The sequence below is a fragment of the Parasteatoda tepidariorum genome, chromosome 7 (genome assembly GCF_043381705.1).
Source record: "Parasteatoda tepidariorum isolate YZ-2023 chromosome 7, CAS_Ptep_4.0, whole genome shotgun sequence".
Taxonomy (NCBI): Eukaryota; Metazoa; Arthropoda; class Arachnida; order Araneae; family Theridiidae; genus Parasteatoda; species Parasteatoda tepidariorum.
Window position 1 is genome coordinate 24321933 of NC_092210.1, and position 21098 is coordinate 24343030.

General features: G+C 28.7%; 1 protein-coding gene across 1 annotated transcript in view; it reads left to right on the forward strand.

The window, feature by feature from the left end:
* The window catches only part of LOC107439667 (titin), a gene marked incomplete in the record, with an annotated part of 381506 nt that overhangs the window by 295114 nt on the left and 65294 nt on the right, over positions 1-21098 (forward strand). The window contains 6 exon segments of the mRNA XM_071183739.1: positions 1453-1615; positions 3714-3898; positions 4630-4861; positions 6375-6664; positions 7763-7892; positions 11609-11650. Of these exon segments, the coding sequence (XP_071039840.1) occupies positions 1453-1615; positions 3714-3898; positions 4630-4861; positions 6375-6664; positions 7763-7892; positions 11609-11650 (1042 nt within the window).

Consider the following 21098-nt stretch of genomic DNA (forward strand, 5'->3'; position numbering starts at 1 on the left):
TAGTTTTACAACGTTGCTGATAGTACTAATTTTAACATGTAATATTTAAATTATTTATTGCTGCTTTTAAACTGAAATAACTAGCATAGCTTACTTTTGATTCTGTTTTTTCATTTAAAAATTTGTATAACACATTTATGTTTAAATAAGTTTTGTAGAAATTTATTGTTTGTGTTCTAATACTAATGAATGCTATTTTGATACTTTTAACATATTATTTAAACTCATGTTTCTTTCAATTCAGTTATTTTTAATACATTTTTACTTTACAGTCGGTGAAAAAAAATGACAATAATAATGATTAAAATAGAATACTTTTCAAAGATAATACTTATCAAAAATTACCTACTGAGAACCTTAAAAATAAGCTTTAATTTTTTTCTACATATTCATACGAAATCATAAATTTCGTTGTTCATGAGTATTTAAGATGATAAAACTGGGAAAAGCAAATACCGCAAATTATTATAAGATACAAGTAAAAGAAAAATAAAAATTTTCTTATCAACATTGATACACAATGATGCATAATTGTTAATGTGGCTCGTTCATTTTAAACATGAAATTTTTTTTATCATATGTTGAGACATCGTTTTTGCATTTACGATTAAATTTTTTTATTAATCATTAAATAAAATAATAAACAATTATTAAAATTTGTTTTAGCCTGGAATTATCTTTGAATAAATTAATTTTATAATTGCGTCCAGACATTTTGTCCAAAAACATTTCTCGGCATATGGCAAAAAGAAAAATTATTATTAAGGAGCCCATTTCTTCGATCGCTTTTCTGACCAGACTATTAGGACTATATTTCTCAGATTGCGGCAACTAGTTATATTTTGAAGGTCAGGAATCGTAGTCCGTTGAACTCAATTATGGTCGATGAAAACTTAAATTATCGTCTTCACTAGCTATTGTAGTAAGTGAAAAATCGTTCGTTAGAACAAAAGTTATTGAGGATGTTTAGTTCTTTTTTCTTTGCGTATCACTCTTTAGTTTGAATTATTGTTAATCTGAAACTTGAATTTATTTATTTACTGCAGTTTCCATGAACTGGATTTTAACTTGAACCGGACAAAAAACCGATAAAACTTATTCAAAAAGAGAAGATTGGAAAGCTTGTGAAAAAAAAAAGTTAAAGTCATATCGTTAAGTCATATCAGTTATAATTTCTCTTCACATAGATTTTACAAACTTAATGCATAAAAATTTTAAAGAAAAATATACTCTCTTATTTACAAGTTCTCAATAATTTTATGTCACAAACATTTTTTTAGATATTTGAAAATGTTATCAAATATTCATTTATTTATTTTGATATTTTATAAAGTAAAAATTAGCGATTAATTGCAATTTGTATCATTTACATCCTTTCTTGATCAACGTGAACTCAATTTTTTCTTTGTTTCAGAATACTTTAAAAAAACATCTTTGTGCATGTTTTTACAGGTGCAATATGAAATATCATCGCAACATACGCTAAGTGTATCTGAAATCCAAGCCGAAGAGAAAGAGAATGTGTTTAAGGCAGACGAAATTCCTGGCTCGCGAAAGGTGGATTTTGAAATACCTTCAGACGTCGTCGCACAAGTTTCTGAAGTATTAACTCAAGGTAACGTTACTTTAAACAATTATTTATACACTGTTGGAATTTTCATTCTGAAATTGCGATAAAATAACCGTCAGCAGTTTGTCCATCCAATTAACCATGAACCTTATGGTTAAGAATATTTTTTACCTTTACGGCTTCGGAACCGTTTACAACTAGCACATTTAAAGAACCGTGAACACAAAACGATGCGGTTTTGTAACCATTTACAGCTAGCATAATTTCTAAACCATAAAATGAAGATGAAGCAGATATTGCAGCTGTGTGGTGATGCGCCATTTATATTTTTGCGTGAACGATAGTTTCGTATAATAGAAGTCCAGGAACATCAGTTGGAAAATGCAGGCCACTGGAAATGCTTCTTGTATCGAAGGAATGAATGTAATATTATGATGTAAACTCTGGGATTCGAACCCCTGTGCAGTTTGTCATGAGATTGCCATACTAGCTCTCTCGGCCACAGTATGCCACCAGCTAAACGAAACTAAATGGCTTTTTTCGCTTTTCAACTTAAAGCAATTCTAATAGGGTAAAAACACCGAAGATTTATTACTATTATTAGTGAATATAACCTTTTTCTCGTTTTCTTGATGGCACAGGAAAACTACTCAATAATTACCAAGGGGTAAGTAACAAAAATATATTTAAATCGTTAACATGATAAATACGGTACAATGGTAGACATTCCTACTACTACTGCATTACAATGTAGATGTTCTTGCTTTTTACAAAATCTTTGTTTGCAGTTACGGTTACAATCTAATGATAAACTCCGCCATCTATCGGTGGTTCAATAACAAGTATTTCTACAGCTTTATAAGGTGGGCCAAGTTGGCGCGGCCAGAATTTTGGTTTCTTAACCGTATTGGGAAAAAAATCTATAAATGGTTTTTCTCCCTCTTAACAGTTTGAATATAGTTATTTGAATGTTTTGGTTGAATAAAATAAAATAACAATTAAATAAATTTTTACTTGACCATTTTACCGAGACATTTCTTATGGAGTATTTATTGCAAACAGTCTTTTAATTTAATCTAATAGCTTACGGCAAGTCTTATATATATTCCACAGATATATATATTCATGATCTCTTCAGTGGCACTTGGCACATTATTTAAAATTTCGAAAACACGTGTCACAAGTTCCTAAAATTTAAAATGTTTGTCACATGTTTGTCAAGGTTTTTTGTACATTCAACTTACTTAAATTTACACCAATTACATCATATTGGTTGTGAAATAGAAAACGCTGACTCTAAGTTAAATTAGCTAGAACCCACTGTGAAGTGGTTTCATCAAATATTTCACAATCTAATTAATATCCCTAAATGTTTCTGTGATTTTTAACTGCCATTTTTCAAAAATTAATCTGTAATAAAGAAAATCCCACCAATACACTACTTAAAGTAGGATTATCCTGTCGTGCATAACTGATATCATTAGCTCACAGGGAAAGGCAAGAAAAACAATTTTGAAAAACTTTTTATATTGATATAAAATTAAAGAAAATAAATATTCGTTTTAGGAATCATCGCGTCTTACAATTTTTTCTTACATAGAACAAATGTTCTCTATTACTATGCAAAACTTTGCTTCATAATCAATGTTTTACGAATGTATTGCCGCTATTATTCTATCAAATGAATGATTTCTGTTTTTATACAATTACAGAAGGCTATAATGTATCTCATTTTATTCATTCATACAATTAGACAATACGGTCAATTTAATTTTTTTTATCAAATATATTTATTTCAAACAATATGTTCTTCCAATATGTATTTGTTTATATTATATGTTTTGCATTATTCAATCAAGTAAGTATTTTTTTCGAATGTTTCTTAAGTACTTAATTACATGTTCTAAATTCATATTCCTAAAAAACGAATTAAGATATAGATCTTTTTTTATTTTTAAAAAAAATCACATTTTATTACGAACATTGTCTAGAAATTCTAATGTAATTAAATTTCTAAATCAGCAATACATTATTGACTTCATTCAGATCTGGGTATAGGATATATAGCATCAATAGAAGATACGTTGATATCATTTATTAGTTTATTAAGTTTATTTTTTAACTACGTTATACTTTTGTTTAGATTCTTTTAAGGAGCTCACCGAAGAATTGCCTGGAACAGAAATAGCGGATGTATCCATACCTTTTGATCTGGCGATGCAAGTATTGGAGGTTCTTGAAAACAGTTCTATTAGCGATATGAAACCTGATGAGATACCGGGTACAAAATTGGCCGATGTCTCTATCCCCTCGGAGTTAGCCACGCAGGTTGGCAATTTTTTGTTGTTGTTATAATTAAAAAAATTATTATTGTATAAACCTGTTGAAAATGAAGAATAAAAGATTTATGTCTACTTCTCAGATAGTTGCTTCTAGGTTGCAAACTTAATGTTTCAAAACAATCAAATAAACCGTTAATTGCGTTAGATTATTGAATATATATATCATAAAAATTTTGGATTTAAGTAAAGCATTTTAGTATTGACCTGAAATAAAATTATTTTTAATAAGATCTAAAGTTTCGTTCAATTATAATATTATGTATGCTTAAAGAGATCAGATTAACTCGTTAAAATAAAATTAAGGTATCAAATAAAATTAAAAGTAAGCTTTAGAAAGTTATAAATGTTTCTACTTTTTAATTCCTAATGTAAAAAAATTGAAGCTAATACAGGACATTAGTTTGAAATAGCTTATTCTCTAATTTTAAAATTTCCATCAATTTAAGCGTGCCACAAATATTTCGTATTGGCCAATTACTAATGCGCTAGAATTTTAGTACATAAAGAACTCTGTAATTAGTTTGAATTCAATTCTTTTTAAGGGACAAAGATATTCTTCAGTTTATAAATATTTTGAAGTCATTCATTCTTAAAGGGCAAAAATTTCAATACATGAATGCAGTAAATAGTTTTTCTATCCGTTAATTAAGATTCCAATCTTTACACAGCACTATAATCATTGTGTGCTTGTCAAGTCATCATTTTCATCTCATGTAGGTCTATGAGGTGTTGGCCAACAGCTCCATTGGAGACCTGCAGATATCTGAGCGGCCTGGTTCGAGACAAGCTGAAATCGAAATCTCTCCCAAAATACCAGCTGAGGTTTCTATCGTTACATCTTACAGCAGCACAAAAGAGTTTAAGTCTGGAGAACTACCAGGAACTCAAGAACTCTCATACACTGTACCATCCGATGTTGCGATGCAAGTGATGGAAGTGACTACACAAGGTAATTAATTTTTGATGAAATGAATTTAAAACAATAAAAAAATTTTAATCAATTTAATATCGCTAATATGTAAGATTTAATTGTTTGATATCAGTGGTATGGTGGTTTATGTAAAAACCAAACATTCCATCATTTTTCGTCAGGACACAGTTTATTTAAAAATGATATTAGATTCCAGATTTTTTTAGAAATTTGCATAAACATCTATAATGGGCATAAACATATTCACACTTTTTAAAATATCTCAAAATTAATTATTTTGTAGAGGTCCAAAACTATAAAAAAAAATATATAATTTCTTTCAACAGGTGAAACCATCTAACGTATACATAAAAAAATTCCGAATCAAATTACGGTCAAAAGTACCGGTATCCAGGATGCCGGTACTTTTTACCGTAAAATTTTACGGAACAAAACGTCTGATATACCGTAATGTTTCACAGTAATATTTACTGTAATATCACTGAATTTATGTTATGAAATAATATTTACTGTAATCATTACGGTATAAACATTTACGGTAACAAAGGATGTGATGATACAATGAATTTTACTAGTAATGCACCCAGTATGCCTCTACTTTATATCGTAATTCGTAAGGGCACAAAAAGGATTAAAAAGTTTTAAAACTACTTGCAACAGTAAAAATAATATTTACTCTTGTAATTGAACTCAAGATGATGCATTAAGAAATTAAATATTTTTTTGTTGCTTTTTTAACTTCAAAAATTTCTTTTTTCAAAATAAAAACTTTTTTTAAATCAGTAATTAATTTTTAAGACTTTTTTTTACAGTAGTATGACAAGCAATGGTTAAATTAGTAACAAGAATGACTAGTAGAACAACAAAATATAACTCGATTTCCTAAATTTTTACTTTCACCAAATAAACCCAAGTATATATATATATATANCCTTTAAGAGGTGAATATGAACATACTATACTATCTACTAATAAGTATTTGGACACGTATGATTGAAAAGAAAAACTAACTTTATTCATAATCAATAGTTGGTAGAGCCTCCACGAGAGGCAATTACAGCGTGAACCCTCCGAGCCATACTTTCCACAAGTCCTTGTGTGACGGCTTGTGGTATTTTCTTCCACTCGGCTTGGAGAAGACATATAAGTTCCTTTACCGATTTTGGACGTGTAGTACACCCCTTAATTCACACATCCAACTCGTCCCAGAAGTTCTCGATAGGGTTCTGGTCTGGGCTCTTGGCAGGCCAGTCTATTCGATTAACCCCATTGACACCATACCAAGTCTTGATGACCCTTGCAACATGACAGCTGGCATTGTCGTCCTGGAAGTAACAGGGGCCCACCCCGTAAGACTGCCACAACGTAGGAAGCACATTGGCATCTAAAATACTGCAGTAGGCATCGGCGTTGAGCTTACCATGAATGGGGACCAAGGGTCATTTGCATAGGTGTCCAAATACTTATCGGTAGATGGTGTATATACTAAATTCTATTCCAAAGTCTAATAATTCTTTATGTGAAATAATAGGTTCACTGCAAGAAATTACAGAAGAACGACCCAGTATGGCGAATGCTGAAGTCAGTTTACCATCAGATTTGGCAACACAAGTTATGGAAATTCTTAGTAATCATTCTGTTGCGTCCTTAACAGCAGACACAATGCCTGGTGCAAGAAAAGTAGATGTGATTCTTCCTTCTGAAATTGCAATGCAAGTTTATGAAACATTAGCTCATAGTTCAATAACCGATATGATGCCGATGGAAAAACCATCATCCACTACAGCAGCAGTTGGAGTTGTTGAAAAAGTCTCAGTACAGGTAAGATATGAGCCCTATGTATATGACAGTTTTTTTTCCTCACGAAATAAACACTTATATGTCAAATAATTTAGCATCTTAAAGTTAACAGAAATGAAATAATTATTTGATATTAATGGTATAATAAATTAATAATAATACAATAATAATGGAGTAATAAGTTAACAAGAATGGAATAATTATCTGCTAATATTGGAATAATTATACTTTATTGTCTTTCTTTAGAGAAAAGAAATGTACTACGACGTTCCTTAACTGCAGTTTCATGTGAAATAACCACTACTAAGCATCGTAAAGTTAATAAAATGGAATGAATAGTTGATAATTACGAAATAAATTAAAAATAATAGAATGATTAATTGATAATAATGGAATAATTAATTTGAAAAAATCTAATGATTAGTTGATAATAATGAAATAATTGATTAGTTGATAACGATGGAATAAATTATTAAACGTAAGTAAATGATTAGTTGATAATAATGGAGTGATTAGTTGAAAATAATTAAATGATTAGTTGATAATAATAGAAAAATGAGAATATAATTATATAGGATATTTATACTTCATTTAGATAAAAAAAACTTTCGGTACGAGGTTCTTATTCATAAACCTAATGATTTTAGTTTTATTTCAAATAACAGAGACTTAGCATCTTAATGTTAATAATAGTGAAACAATTAAATTATAGTAATGGAATAATTACAAACTAAGGGAAACGACTTTAAAGAGCACAAAAATATTTATAAAATACAGACAGCTGTTTCTGATGCTCAAAGGGCAACCTTCATCAGTGCAACAGGTTGCCCTTTACACTGATGAAGGTTGCCTTCATCTGTTGCACTGATGAAGGTTTCCCTTTGAGCATCCGAAACAGCTGTCTGTACTTTATAAATATTTTTGTGCTCTTTAACGTCGTTTTCCTTAGTTTGTATTTTAGCACAAAGGTCGCCCACTTGTGTATTAATGGAATAATTAGTTGAAAATAATTGAATGCTTAGTTGTAGTTTTTTTTTTTTTTTTTTTTTTTTTTTTTTTTTTTTTTTNTTTGCATCTGGATTATTCACGCTGTTTTTTTTTCTCTCTAAATATGTACAGGTTAGTGAAGTTACTCCAGGACAAGAAACTGGTGACATGGAAATTTTACAGCCTTTAGAAAAGAAAGCAAAAGAATCTTTTAGACCAGAATTACCTACTGCTCAAACGTCAGAAACTGTTCAAGTTCTAGGTATTTCTTCTTTCTTTCTTTTCGACATTTTTTGCGTATCAGATAGAAGCGGATTAAACTCGTCAAAAGATACTTCCATCAAGAGGTGGTTTTCTTACACAATAATCAAACTTCCTTAAAAATTTAAATACGGCAGGAAAATCACGTGATGCACAAATAAAAATTTCATGAATATTTTTTCCTTTATTCAAATATTCACAAATTCAACCAATTAATAATCCTCAAACTCAATTAATTCATCGATTATATCATTTTGTTATAGATAAAAAGGTTGTTGAATATTGAATAATTCCCATGGATAAGTTTTTGAACTTCAAAATTTCACCCTGTTAAGTTATCCGACTGGGTTCGGCACAATTTGTTTTGAAAATAGTCTTAATTTAAATTGCAAGTTTAATTTTGGTTAACATGGGTCTAAACATTATAAATCTAAAGTAAACCTCAAAAGTTTTAAAATATATATTTTTTTTCGAAATAAGGGCAAATTTGAGCATGAAAACTACAAACTTTTTTAGGTCACATATTAAAAAAATTCATATATACAATGAAATAGAACTAAATGTATTGTTCAGTGTTGACTTCTTAATTAAAACTCCAAACATTGTTACTTAAAGTATGATAAAAATAATAAATTTACTCTTAGACCATAGCTTTTAGTCTAAAAAATAGCTAACGTTATATAAAGTCTGCATAAAAAGTTTCAAAGAATTCTATAATTAGAATTTCTTTTTTGTAATATGCGTTAGTGTAAAAAGAATTTCCTTAAAATCAACGTTTTACTGAAAATACAACTAAAGTATGTGTTTGATATTCTGTTTCGTTTCTAAGCAAGCGGGAAAAAACCCGTAACTTCGGTTTTATAGATCGGAGACCAAAATTTAAACAGATATAAAAGCTAATAAACAGAATTTGAAATGTGAACAGTTAAAAAAATCAATTTTCGTCGAAATTTATGATTTTTACTCAGTCGGATACCTAAGGTAGGATGCTGAATGTGAAATAATTTCCATAGATAAGCTATCGAATATTAAAATTTTCGATATGGAATTCCCTTGGAATCCCCATGAGTCATGGAATTCCGATGGAATATGGAATTGTCATGAATGAGTCATGGAAAGGGGTCATGGAATATGGAATTCCCATGAGTCATGTTATTGGTTATTAAATTTCTGTTTTTAGAGTTATTTTTTTTAACTCTAAACGCCAGCGTTAGGGAGTAACGATACTTTATTTGGAGATTTAGATATAACAAGGCCAAATGATATAACCACATAAAAAAAAGACATCAACACAGTCTTTGACAAAAATTACGTTTCTAATCCAATAGATATTCAAATTTTTGGACAATATGATTTCAATTCCAGAGTGGGATCGCTTAATTTAATATGCTAAAAACACACTTAATTCACCGCTACTAAAATAAGCTTATTTTAACTCTATTAAACTTAAAATCATGAAAGTGAAAAAGGATTGAACATTTGACAAAAATTGCGTTTGGAAATCCTTTTTAACTTTTATTAGAATAACATGACATTAAATCTGCTTATAATTACGCTAATGCTTAAAAAATGACTTACTTATAAACGTAATAAATTAACATATTTTTACTTACATAAAAGTGATATCAACACATTGCATATTTAGCTATTTTTATTAGTAACTATAATATATTATGGTACTTAAAATCTGTACAGAATAACTCTGAAGAATAACACTATTTGCACAGAGGAAAAAAGTATGGTCAATGTTACCAGAATATGGTAAAAATTACAATGCTTCTGGCTCTAGGGGAACACCAAAACGCTCGGTAGTTTTTACCGTAGCGTTTTGGTAATGATTTTTTTAAATTTAACAATAATATATAATTTAGCAATCTGTGATAAAACTTGGGAATTTTATAATGATATCTCTGAACATGACAAAAAAATATATATATTTATACGGTCAAGTTCACTTTTTGCTTTGTATTTTTTACGAAAAGTGTAAGAATACAAACTACAATTTTGAAAGCTAAAATTTCTGGTAAAAAACTACCAGATGAACGGAAGAATATACCAAATGAATGGATTAAATACCGTATATTTTGATTTTCAAAAACCAAAATTATTTATTTTTTCCCCAGAAACGTCGTTACCATACAGTACGGTAATTTTACCAAATTTTTTTCCCAGTGTGTAAATGGATAATTTTTTTAATAATATTTTTTGCTTAACATTATTTTATCAAAATGCTGCTGTCATAAAATCTCTAATGAAAGCTATATTTATTTAATACATTTTACAGCTGAACTTAAATTATTAATACATGCTTTTTTATTATTAATGAAATAAATTTGGTATTTGTTTTTTCAATGTGAAATGTCTTTTCCTACCTTTGCATGCTTTGTCAAATTTATGTTTACTGACTTGTGTCCCACTCTGCATGGTATCTCCTTTATTGTGGTTTTTCCAAGTTTATATCTACATATATATATAGAGTGTGACCATTAAAAATTGGTAACACAATTTAATACATGAAAATGGGCTTACTATCGAAACTCAAGAAAATTAACTACAAATATTCATGGCGGAGATATTGTGAGGTAAGTAAGAAAACAGTTCGAATTATTTTGTTATAAGTATGTATTCTGTATTGAGATATAATTTTAGCACTGAATATTTATATTTATTTTGACTTTCGGAATGATGTGTTATGTTCCTGTTTTATGGGTAGTCTTTTGTATTTATGAATTCATGTTTTTAATACATATTTGAATATATTTATCGAAAAGTAAGATAAACCAAAAACCCATTAAGTTTTCATTTTAAAAGTTACCTTTTGTAGGAATTTTAAAAATTTTGATTTTTCTTGTTTTTTAAAATTTCCTCTACTTACAAAATTATATTAAAATTATTTTAGACTTTAATATTGCCACGTTTCTTTTGAAAGTTACATGATAGTGAAATGCTTGCAGTTATCTGATTCACATGCGTTAAGGAATTTATAATTGATGATTAATTGGATTAATTAATTGGTGATCAATTGGATGATTAATTGGATTATAATTGATGATTAATTTATCGTTCAATAAAATGATTAATTGGATAAAATAAAAACTTAGTTAAACATATATTTTATTTTTAATAGTTCTTATATAATATTTTTTAACAATTGTGACATAGTAATAAAACTGAAAAAAATGCAATAGATGCAAGCTTAAATTTATCCTTCTATGAATTTTTTAAATTGAGTTTTCAACTTCTCTTTAATACTTGCTTTTATTTTCGAGAAGTTTTTAGGAACCTTAAATTTATTTTTAATTATTTCATAACTCTTAATTTTTTTAAAATTTCTGATTCGTTTCAAAGAATTGACAGAATATCTGTTTACTCTTCTGTAATAGAAATAACACACTACTGTTTGATGAGCAATTTTAAAATCAAAATTCGTTTTACCTTTTAATTTCGGACATAAGAATTTAAGTTTTAAGAAATTAAGGACTAAATTGATTTAACTTTGAACGATTGTTTTATGTTAAATTATCCATATTATGCAAATTCATTTGAAAAATTTTATTGTAATAATCTATGTATAAAAATGTATTTTATAATAATCTATATATCAATATATGTTAAGTTTAATGATTTATAATGGCAATTGCAAAGAAAGTTAATTCATCAGAAATAGTTTGATTTAAAATTTATGACTCAATTCTGATTTTTCTTTATATCCTACAGTTATGACGAAAAAGGATAAAGAAATTCTTCCAACGGATGAAGGTTCGAAAAATAATATTTGGTTCTTACTCTTTAGCTAACAAGAGTCTGGACTAAAGTATACTTCCAGCTTTGCAGCTTCGTGCAGATTAAAATATTTCTAACTTCATTAAAACTGAAATTCACATTTATTATCGAATTAAAACATACTAATAAGTAATAATCATTTCGAAAATTTACTTGGTGTTTCAGCTTTCAGGACATAATGCTATAATACGAATAATATTATAACAATAATTTGAATTGTTGAGAGTATTCAATTGCTGTTTTTCTTTTTTAAGTAATATTTTTCCCTTCTATGTTTATAGCGCAAATCTACAGAACATAAAATACATATAATTAACATTACAAGCAATAGAGGTAATCAATGCTCTAATTATGTATATTTTTTTGGACTCTGGCTAACCCTTTAACAAAGAATTTTTATTAAACATTATTTTTATACTATTTTTTCTTATTTCGTATAAATTTATGTCAAAATGAGTGAATAATATTTTATTCAGCTTTTTAATAATTTATTGCTATAAAAGGAAACACAGCGTGAATCACCGCTGTCTTTTTTGCGTTAAAGTTACAATCTTCCAAACACGACCCATTTCCAAACAATAATTTTTCAAATTTGCACTTATTTCGATATCAGGGAACGAAACTGTTATTCACCTTTGAAATATTTCTAATTTACAAAATTAATTATTGATAATTTTTTCAATATCTATGGGAAAAAATTTTTTTAACTATCTTTTGGGATTTTATAATTTAGTGCAATTATAATTGCGATAAATAAACAGTTTTTTAGTAACTATTTAACTGTTTTTTATAATTATGAATACTAAAATATATTTTTGCTTGTAATTAGAGAATCAGAAAAAAAGGTATAAAGCGAACACCGTCTGCATGAAATGGTTAAACACAAAGCCATTAAAGTATACATATTTAGAGACCACGCACTAATATTTAAGGGAGAAAAGAAAAACAAAATCGCTGTTGAAATTTGTCAAATAACTAATGAGAATGGTGAGAAGGAAAGCATAAAACCTGTTTGATTGTCTCCGGAGATTTTGAGGTGTTTTTGCATTTCAACTCATTTTTGTTTCCTCCCGTAATCAAACAGGTTTTGATGTTTTCCGCTTTACTCTGTGGTTTTTTGTTAGATTTTAATACCATTTTTATTCATACACCTTTTACTTCCGTTTTTAACAAGGTTTAATAAAAGTATATATTAAAAGCGGCCACTGCGGAACACCCTCTATAATAATGCAGTTGCATTAGCAGTGAAAAAAACATAATTGAAGAGCTTACGTGAAATTTTAGTGACTCTAAAAAAAGCTTCAGTAATCGTAGAAATATCATAAATCTGATTTCTTTTTCTAAAAACAGAAGATTAGAGTTTATATGCTATACATACAGTCACAATGGAGAATGAATTACAGAAATTCAAAATTTTTTGCAATGCAAATTTTCCTTCTTCTTTCACTAAACTCTTCAATTATGCTTAAAGATTTCATTACTTTTTGAATGGTATTTCACGTGTTGATAAAATTATTGAAAATTAATTTTTTTTTTCAGTAATGTAATTGAATACTCTCAAATCAATAGATTGGTGTATACATTTTGTCGCATTGCCTCAAATAACTATTCCTAAAAAAACAATGCTTAACTTTTCTTAAAAATCTTTTAGTGCTCAGTTTTCGAGTTGGTTAACCTCTAACACAGTATAAATTTTTACTTTTAAACTTTATGCGTTTGAGTTTCAAATTTCGTATTCATGTATCCTCATTATCTTGTATAGTTCTTTTTACAATGTGAGAAAAAGTATGGTCATAACTACCAGAATATGGTAAAATTTACCATGTTTCTGGCTCTATGAGGAAACTGAAAAGCGCTGTAATTTTAACCGAAGCGCTTTGGTAATGATTTTGGTAAAATTAACAATAAAATATTGTTTTATAATCTGCATTAAAATTTTGAAAATGTGGCAAAACTGATTAATTTTATCATAATACTTTAGACCATGGCATGAAAACCATTCATACGGCTTTTCAGTTTTGTATTTTTACTAAATGTATTGTAATAAGAGCTATAATTTATAAGTCAAAATTTCCAGTAAAATAATTACCATATGAATGAAAAACTACCGAATGAATGGGTGAAATACCGCATATTTTGGTTTAATTACCATAATTAAGTTTTATTTTCTTTATCAGAGATTTCTTTACCATGCAATACGGTAAATTTGTCGGAATTTTTCTCTCCGTGTAGTATTATCGTAAGAAGTTCACAGTTCTTCACACCCTTTTTTAAAATTAGATTTCATACTGAAAGCGTTAGAACCAACTTAGTCACAAAAACTTATTGTCTAAACCCACGTACAAAATACTTTTTTTCTTCTTTTCACCATAACTGGATCTTAAAAGTTGCGCCTTTTTTACAAATTGTTTGTTGTCATGCGTTACATCATAAATTTAAATTAAATACGAATTTTCCGTACGTTTATCTTAATTATTCACTAGATAGTTTATATTAATTACAAACTAGAATTAAAAGATAACAAATTTATTTGCAAAATTTCGATACTTTATACTCAATATAAAAAGGAAAAAAAAATGTCATCTTACTAATATCGCAGAAACTTTGCACAATATCTTTTGACCGACAGAATCTATGCACCAATCTATGAAATAAAGAGTTTGCTTGAAATAATTAATTTGATCGATGTTCCTAAATTTCAATGGTGTAAAATTTAGAATTACCAACAAAGTGGCTAAGAAAATCGCCCATCTCGCATATAGCTTTATTTTGAAAGAATAAAACATTGATCGAGTTTATTTCAAAGCAAACATCTTAAATGTACTTTATATTTTAAAGCTTTTTATGCTAAATATTAAAATAATTACATAACTTTAATAAATTAAAGCTATTTATGTAACAAAACACAAATTGAAACATAGATACTCATAAATAATTCTCTAATGCTTTTTATCGTTGAAGCTTTTGCTAATTCTTATCTCTGGTTGTGTTGAAGTGAAACTTATATCGGTGACAGCAGCTTAACATTGGAAACAACAGCGAAATCACACAGTTTCTGCTTCAAGAAGAACTAAACACTCATGCTGTTTAATTTAAGAAGATTGATTGATTGATGGCTCATCTACATCTAATATTATTAATTAATACATAACTTTGGCTTCTTATTGACTATAATTAATCAAATTATATAATACTATTGCTGCAATTTGCAACTTACAAGAAACACCAAAAGATGTGCTTATAGAGGCTAATGTGCTGTAAATTTTTTTTATATTTGTTTTAATATTTTCACGAATAACTAATTCATAATAATCTCACCTTTTAACTGCTTTATTCAGATGGCAAAATTTTTACAATAAAATATTCGATTTTCAAACTTTCAACTAGTCAAATCAAATGGTATGTTTTTAACTGTACGTCTTAACATTTTAAAATTAATTTTTACTTTTATTTTTGTTTATTTCAGTTATTATAAACCGATGTAATTTTATAGATGTTGTTAGAATTATTTTTTAATGGGCATAATTTTATTTTATAGTTATCATAAGTGTTATAATACTTATTTAATTTAGTCATAAGTACATTTCCATTACAGATCACACTATTTTTTTTTAACTTTAACATTAATGTTCTTTTAATAAAAATAAGGTTTAAATAGACTGATTAATAACGTGTGAATCCTACTCGGTTTTAATTGCTGAATCTAATTATCATAATTGCTCAAATTCTGGAAAATTCTAAGAAATGACGTGTTTTTTTTATTTCCTTAAAAATTTAACGTTTAATATCTTTTTTAAATTGGAATTTCATAAAGTATTTGAGAATAAAATCACACTCTACACTATTTAAATTATGTAAAAACTTTGCCATCTTTAACGAAAAATTTAAAATTAACATAATTGAAATAACATGAATATTGATTTATTTCTCATGAAGACGGCCTTTTCCTGATTTTTTGTGTAATTAAGCAGATTGTTTTTTAAATTATATTTTTCAAAGTTTATAGATTTTATTATATAAAGAGTACTAATCAGTAATGCCTATATTAAAATTAGTTTTAATGAATGTTATATATTTTTTAGTAATTTGTGTTAAATATCTTATATGGTTAAGTTTTGCCTTAATACATTATTATATATTATATTTATTTATCAATACATTTAGTATTTTTTAATAAGAGCAATAAAGCTAAAATAGATAATAAGGAATAGATAAAGCTTAAATAATTATTTCATTTTTTATTTATTTTTCGTCCTTCCCGATGATTTTACATTGCAAACACATCAAGCAAAACACATTTTTAGAATTCCATCCTATCAAAATTAATGTGAACTATATTTATTTGTCATAGTGCTATAAGTTCATGGTCAACTCACGATCTATTGATTGTGGTTAATTAACTTCTACCTCAATTAAGAAGTCTTTCTGAGACCGTAAAAACCCTGTATTAGGTAGCTTGGAACAAATATTAAATTTAATTTATTTATATATTGGATATTCATTAAAACAGTACCTATTAACACAACACAAGTAATGCCTATACCAAAATTATTTAAGCACCATTGGCATCAATAATTGTATGGCGAATATCCACGGTTGCCCCAAACGAATAAGTCCTATTCTCCACTAACGTTTCTCCATTAAAAAAATAAAATGCTTAATATTTGATTTTTTTAGCAATTATTCAACCTATTTTTCATTTTGCCTTATAAAATTGCATTTTTTAAAACGATGTAAAAATTTGTATACCTTACAATTCAATTTTTTTATTATTATTAATAAATAAAGTAATAAAAATAATAAATAATTATTAAAAATTATTTTTTACATGGCATTATCTTTAGATAAACGAATTTTGTAATTGTGCGTAAAAACGTTTCAAATCGATTTAAAAAGTTCACGAAATACGAAAAATCAAAATTAACATAAAAGTACCTGTCTATCGACCTCTTGATAGACCTAACTATTAGGACCATATTTCCCAGATTGTGGCTACCCTATATTTGGGGGGAGAGGAAGAAAGGAACAAAATATGTTTATTCAGAGAAAGTACGTCTTATACGAAGTCTTATAGAAAGTACGTCTTATAGAAAGTACGTATACGATTTTATAACCATAAATATTGTCTGCACAAATTAATTAGCAAATTTGAGGTTACTCCCGCGCTCCATTTACATTAAGTTCTAGTAAGTGAAAATCAGATCATTAGATCAAAATTTAGTCAGAATGATTTTTTTCTTTTTTTTTTTTCAGCACTATAAATAATATGTTTGAGTACTCATATTCAAGACTTAGATCAGTTGAGTCTTTACTTCTGGATCTAATAAAAGTAAAAAATGTATATTAATAGAGAAAAATTTTTCATCTAGGCTAAAAAAAAGTTAAGCCTGTTAAAAGTCTATTTTAATTACCAATTAAACGTGTCATATAAATATGAAGATGTATTTTAATTTTTTAATGTAAATGCCTCTGATCTCTATTACCCATTGGTAAAATGGGTCTTGGTTTGGATTTGATGGCGTCCGCACTTATCAACTACAATAATCAAGAGCAATGGTTGTTGTTTTGCTGACCTGACGAAGTCAGACCAGATCTATGAACCCGTTGACCTGAAGAAAATCAAACACCAAAAGAGGAGTAGCGTAAATGTCCTAGAGAAGACCAAGACAGTTCAGGATGTGATCGGCTTAAGCCCGTTGTAGATGGCATTTAGGGCAGGGGGGTAGGTTTTAGTTCCATCAGAAAATAGTAAACCTTTAAGATGGCCGGTAGCTAGGCGGGAGATGGTGGGGCAGACTCTCCTTTCAAAGGGGAGGAAAGCTCCGGGCTTATTTCCCTTGTACCAATGGTGGGGGGGGGGAATCAACCAGTCTCTGAGAAGCTGGGATTTCTTCAGGGTGTAAAGTTCAAGATAAGTAAGATCAGAAGAGGTAGGGTGCGATTGGCTGCAACCCTCTTTAGCTTGGCTGTCCGCTAAATCATTACCATAGATACCGACGTGAGAAGGAACCCACTGCAGGTGAATATTATGTTGGAGGGACAAGAGTTTTAGGTTGTTTACGATGGAAATACTGGTTTTGTCGCCAATTTGGGTCCCGTTGTTGAGATGTTGCAGGGAGCTGCGGCTATCAGAGAAAGGTCTTTAAAATAAAGGTCATTTTGCAAAACAAATTCCAGACCCCTGTTGATAGCCAGAAGTTCACTTCTGAAAACGGAGCAGAAGTCTGGGTTACGCTGGCAGAGAGAAAATTTTCATCAGGAGTCTCGATGTAGACTCCGCTACCAGCATGACTATTGATTTTGCTGCCGTCAGTGAAAATTTTTGCGTCTTGTTTTGGAATAGAGTAAATAATTTCGAGAGCCAGTTGCTTTAGATGTAAGGAAGAATTAGAATTCTTCTTTTTTTCACTTTCAATTTTATTATACATTAAGTTGGAGAGTTTATTTCCGAGATATGGGACCTGAGAGGTCTCATAAATACTTTTTGAGTTGTGAATAAAAGAGAATTTCATCATTTGAACGATATTTTTGGTTTTATTGTTTTAATTTAGAAACAGAAATTTTAACCAAACTGGATCGTTTTCAATACTAATGCAGGTAAATATCACAAATAAAGAGGGTTCAAACTGATTGATGTGGTCCCAAAAGTTAGAGTTGACCAAGGCCTAAAATTACCGAGACTGGAAAATCCAAAGAATGTAGACGGGAATACCTTAAGCGTGGCACACGAACGGGAAAACGAAACGATTCCGTTCTCAAATGCAAGCATGACCCTCACAAAAGTACCAAAGTGGTTGAGAGAATTGAACCCTACCGAAGAGCGAATGGTGACTCTCCGAACCCCTTTCATGCAAATACGAGAACTGGGTGTTGATCACCAGTTAGGGATAAAAGGATCCATTGTCAACGTACCCAATAGCTTGCACAAGACCGTAGACTGTCGTCCACGCAATATAAATTATTCATTCGCTAGTCATGTAAAATTGAAAAAAAGTCTAGTTTTCAAATCATGTTTCATGTATGAACTTGTGAATCCAAAACAGGTGTATGCAGCTTATAATCTCCATTAAACACCATCGCACCTATCCGAAAATGTTAATATTGATCTCGATTGGCTGTTCAATGTCTATTCAGTCATCAAAAGAATTTACACAGAATGTGTCTCAGCTGCATTCAAATATGTCTGCAAAATTGTGTATAGAGCAGTTCTGGATTAACAGTTAAAGATGTTCAAAATGAAAACCCAATGAAGTTTCTTTTCCAAAAAAAAATTAGACAACAGCCATTTTGCCAATAGGTGACCTGTGATCGCCTTGCTGCGATCACGATTTTCTTCATTTTGTATCGTATTTTATTTTTATTTATTTTTTTTATTACTGAATTGTTGATACGAGAAAAGCTAAATGGTAGAAGTGAAGCCAGTCGAATTCTTTAATTCACTCCAAGGTTAGCCCTAGCTCTTACATTTAATATTGGTGTCAAAAAGCGTGATTGTATTCTTAATATATTATTTTAAATTTATCGAATCATTTTTAATAATCGGTTTAGAGGTCATTCTTTTTATGAAGTTTCCGAATATTTATTATTATTTAGTTTTTACTTTAAAAGAAATTAAGGATCATTTTTATTATTTATAAGAAATAAATTTTGGTTACTAAATTTGCGTCAAGAATCAAAGGATGACCAAGTCACAATATCTCTTCTACTATTCATTTCCTCCTCTACTGGTATGGGTGAAAACAATTTCCTTGATTGGATTAAACAAAAACATCTTTTTTTTCACCACACTGAGGCTTCTTTCAGTCTTTGGAACGAGCAAATATTGCTTAATCTCTTGGGATTGAACAAATATTTATTTATTTACATTACTTTACAATTTGTTTTATTTTACCTTAAATTTTACTGAATACATTCCACTTCAATTATACTTTACACTATACTTTTCACTTTACTTTATATTTAACACTTAAATTTATTTTTACACATTTTCTTATACTCTCCTTACTTTTGATTGCACTTTATTTTATTTTTTACACGTTATGTTATTTTTCACGCTTTACTTTATGCTCTATGTTAGACTTCATTTAATACTTAACGCTTTACTTTATACTCTACTCCTTACTTTACTTCATGTTTTACGTTTTACATTTTTATACTCAGCGCTTTTCTTTACTCTTTACTTAACGCTTACTTTACTTTAGATTTTACGCTTTACATTTTTTAAAAATTTTACTTTACTTTTTATGCTTTTATACTTATACTAACGTTTTACTTTACTTCTTACTTCAATTCATATTTCACGTTTTAGTTTTTACGTTTCTTCACATTTTAAAAATAACGTTCCCATGTATAATAACAAAATAACTAATATCATGCACCAATATGTACTTAAAAAATAGCGATGATTTAAGAGTGAAAATAGTGAGGACTAAATTAGCGATAATGCTTCAACTGACCTGGTTTGCATGGGCTTCAAATTCGAAACATTGTATCGACAATCCAGTAATATATAGAAAGGTTTATTTACTTGGTTATGCTATTTTTTAGTTCTTCAGCATCACCAGTGAGCTAAAGGATTTTTTTAATGCGTTTTGCTTTAAAAAGTATTATTTATTACTGTAGAGCCGCGTATTCTTTTAACTTGAAGGGAATTTCGAATAATAAAAAGCTCGTTTTCTTCTTACAAAAAAATAAAAGAGTTAACAAAAGAATGTTCTAATTGCTGACACCACGATAATAAAAATACAAAATAAGTATGTAGGTTAATTGTACAATTTTTTTTGGTATCCTTAAAAAAATACCATTGAGCCATGCATTTTTCTGTTTACAATATTAGCATATGCAGTAAAGAACAATAAATTATTTTTCAACCACAAATTCAGCACGATACCCACTTTTGATAAATTAGAAGAATGACCCAAAGCTTTCAATATCTGAAAATGAAGTTAAAAGATAAAACCGATGTCACTTGTGCAATATGAGTTTATACTCAAGAAATATCTTGATTTTTGACTGTATGATTTTAAATATCCAGATACGTGAAAGTCAATACGAGAAGGCAAAATCAGCTGGTCGCCGGAGGCAGCAGGTAGTTTTATAAAAATACGTTTCAAAAACGTAACTACAAACAAATTAAAAAAGTGGTACCAAATAAATTGAAAAATACTAATTTGGCACGTTCATGTTTGAACTTATCTGACTTACAAAAAATAATTAAATTTTAAAGAATTTGCACTAAACTTCTTTTTTTCATTTAATAGATCTATAAGCTAGCAAACACAACTGATGTGATCTTCAAATCATTTTGCATACCAAATCGTCAACAGTTTAATTTAACACAGTAGCTAATGCCTGAACAATTGAGAAAAATTCATTGAACGATCCAATAAATATTCTTATTACATAAAAATACGGATAACAGATC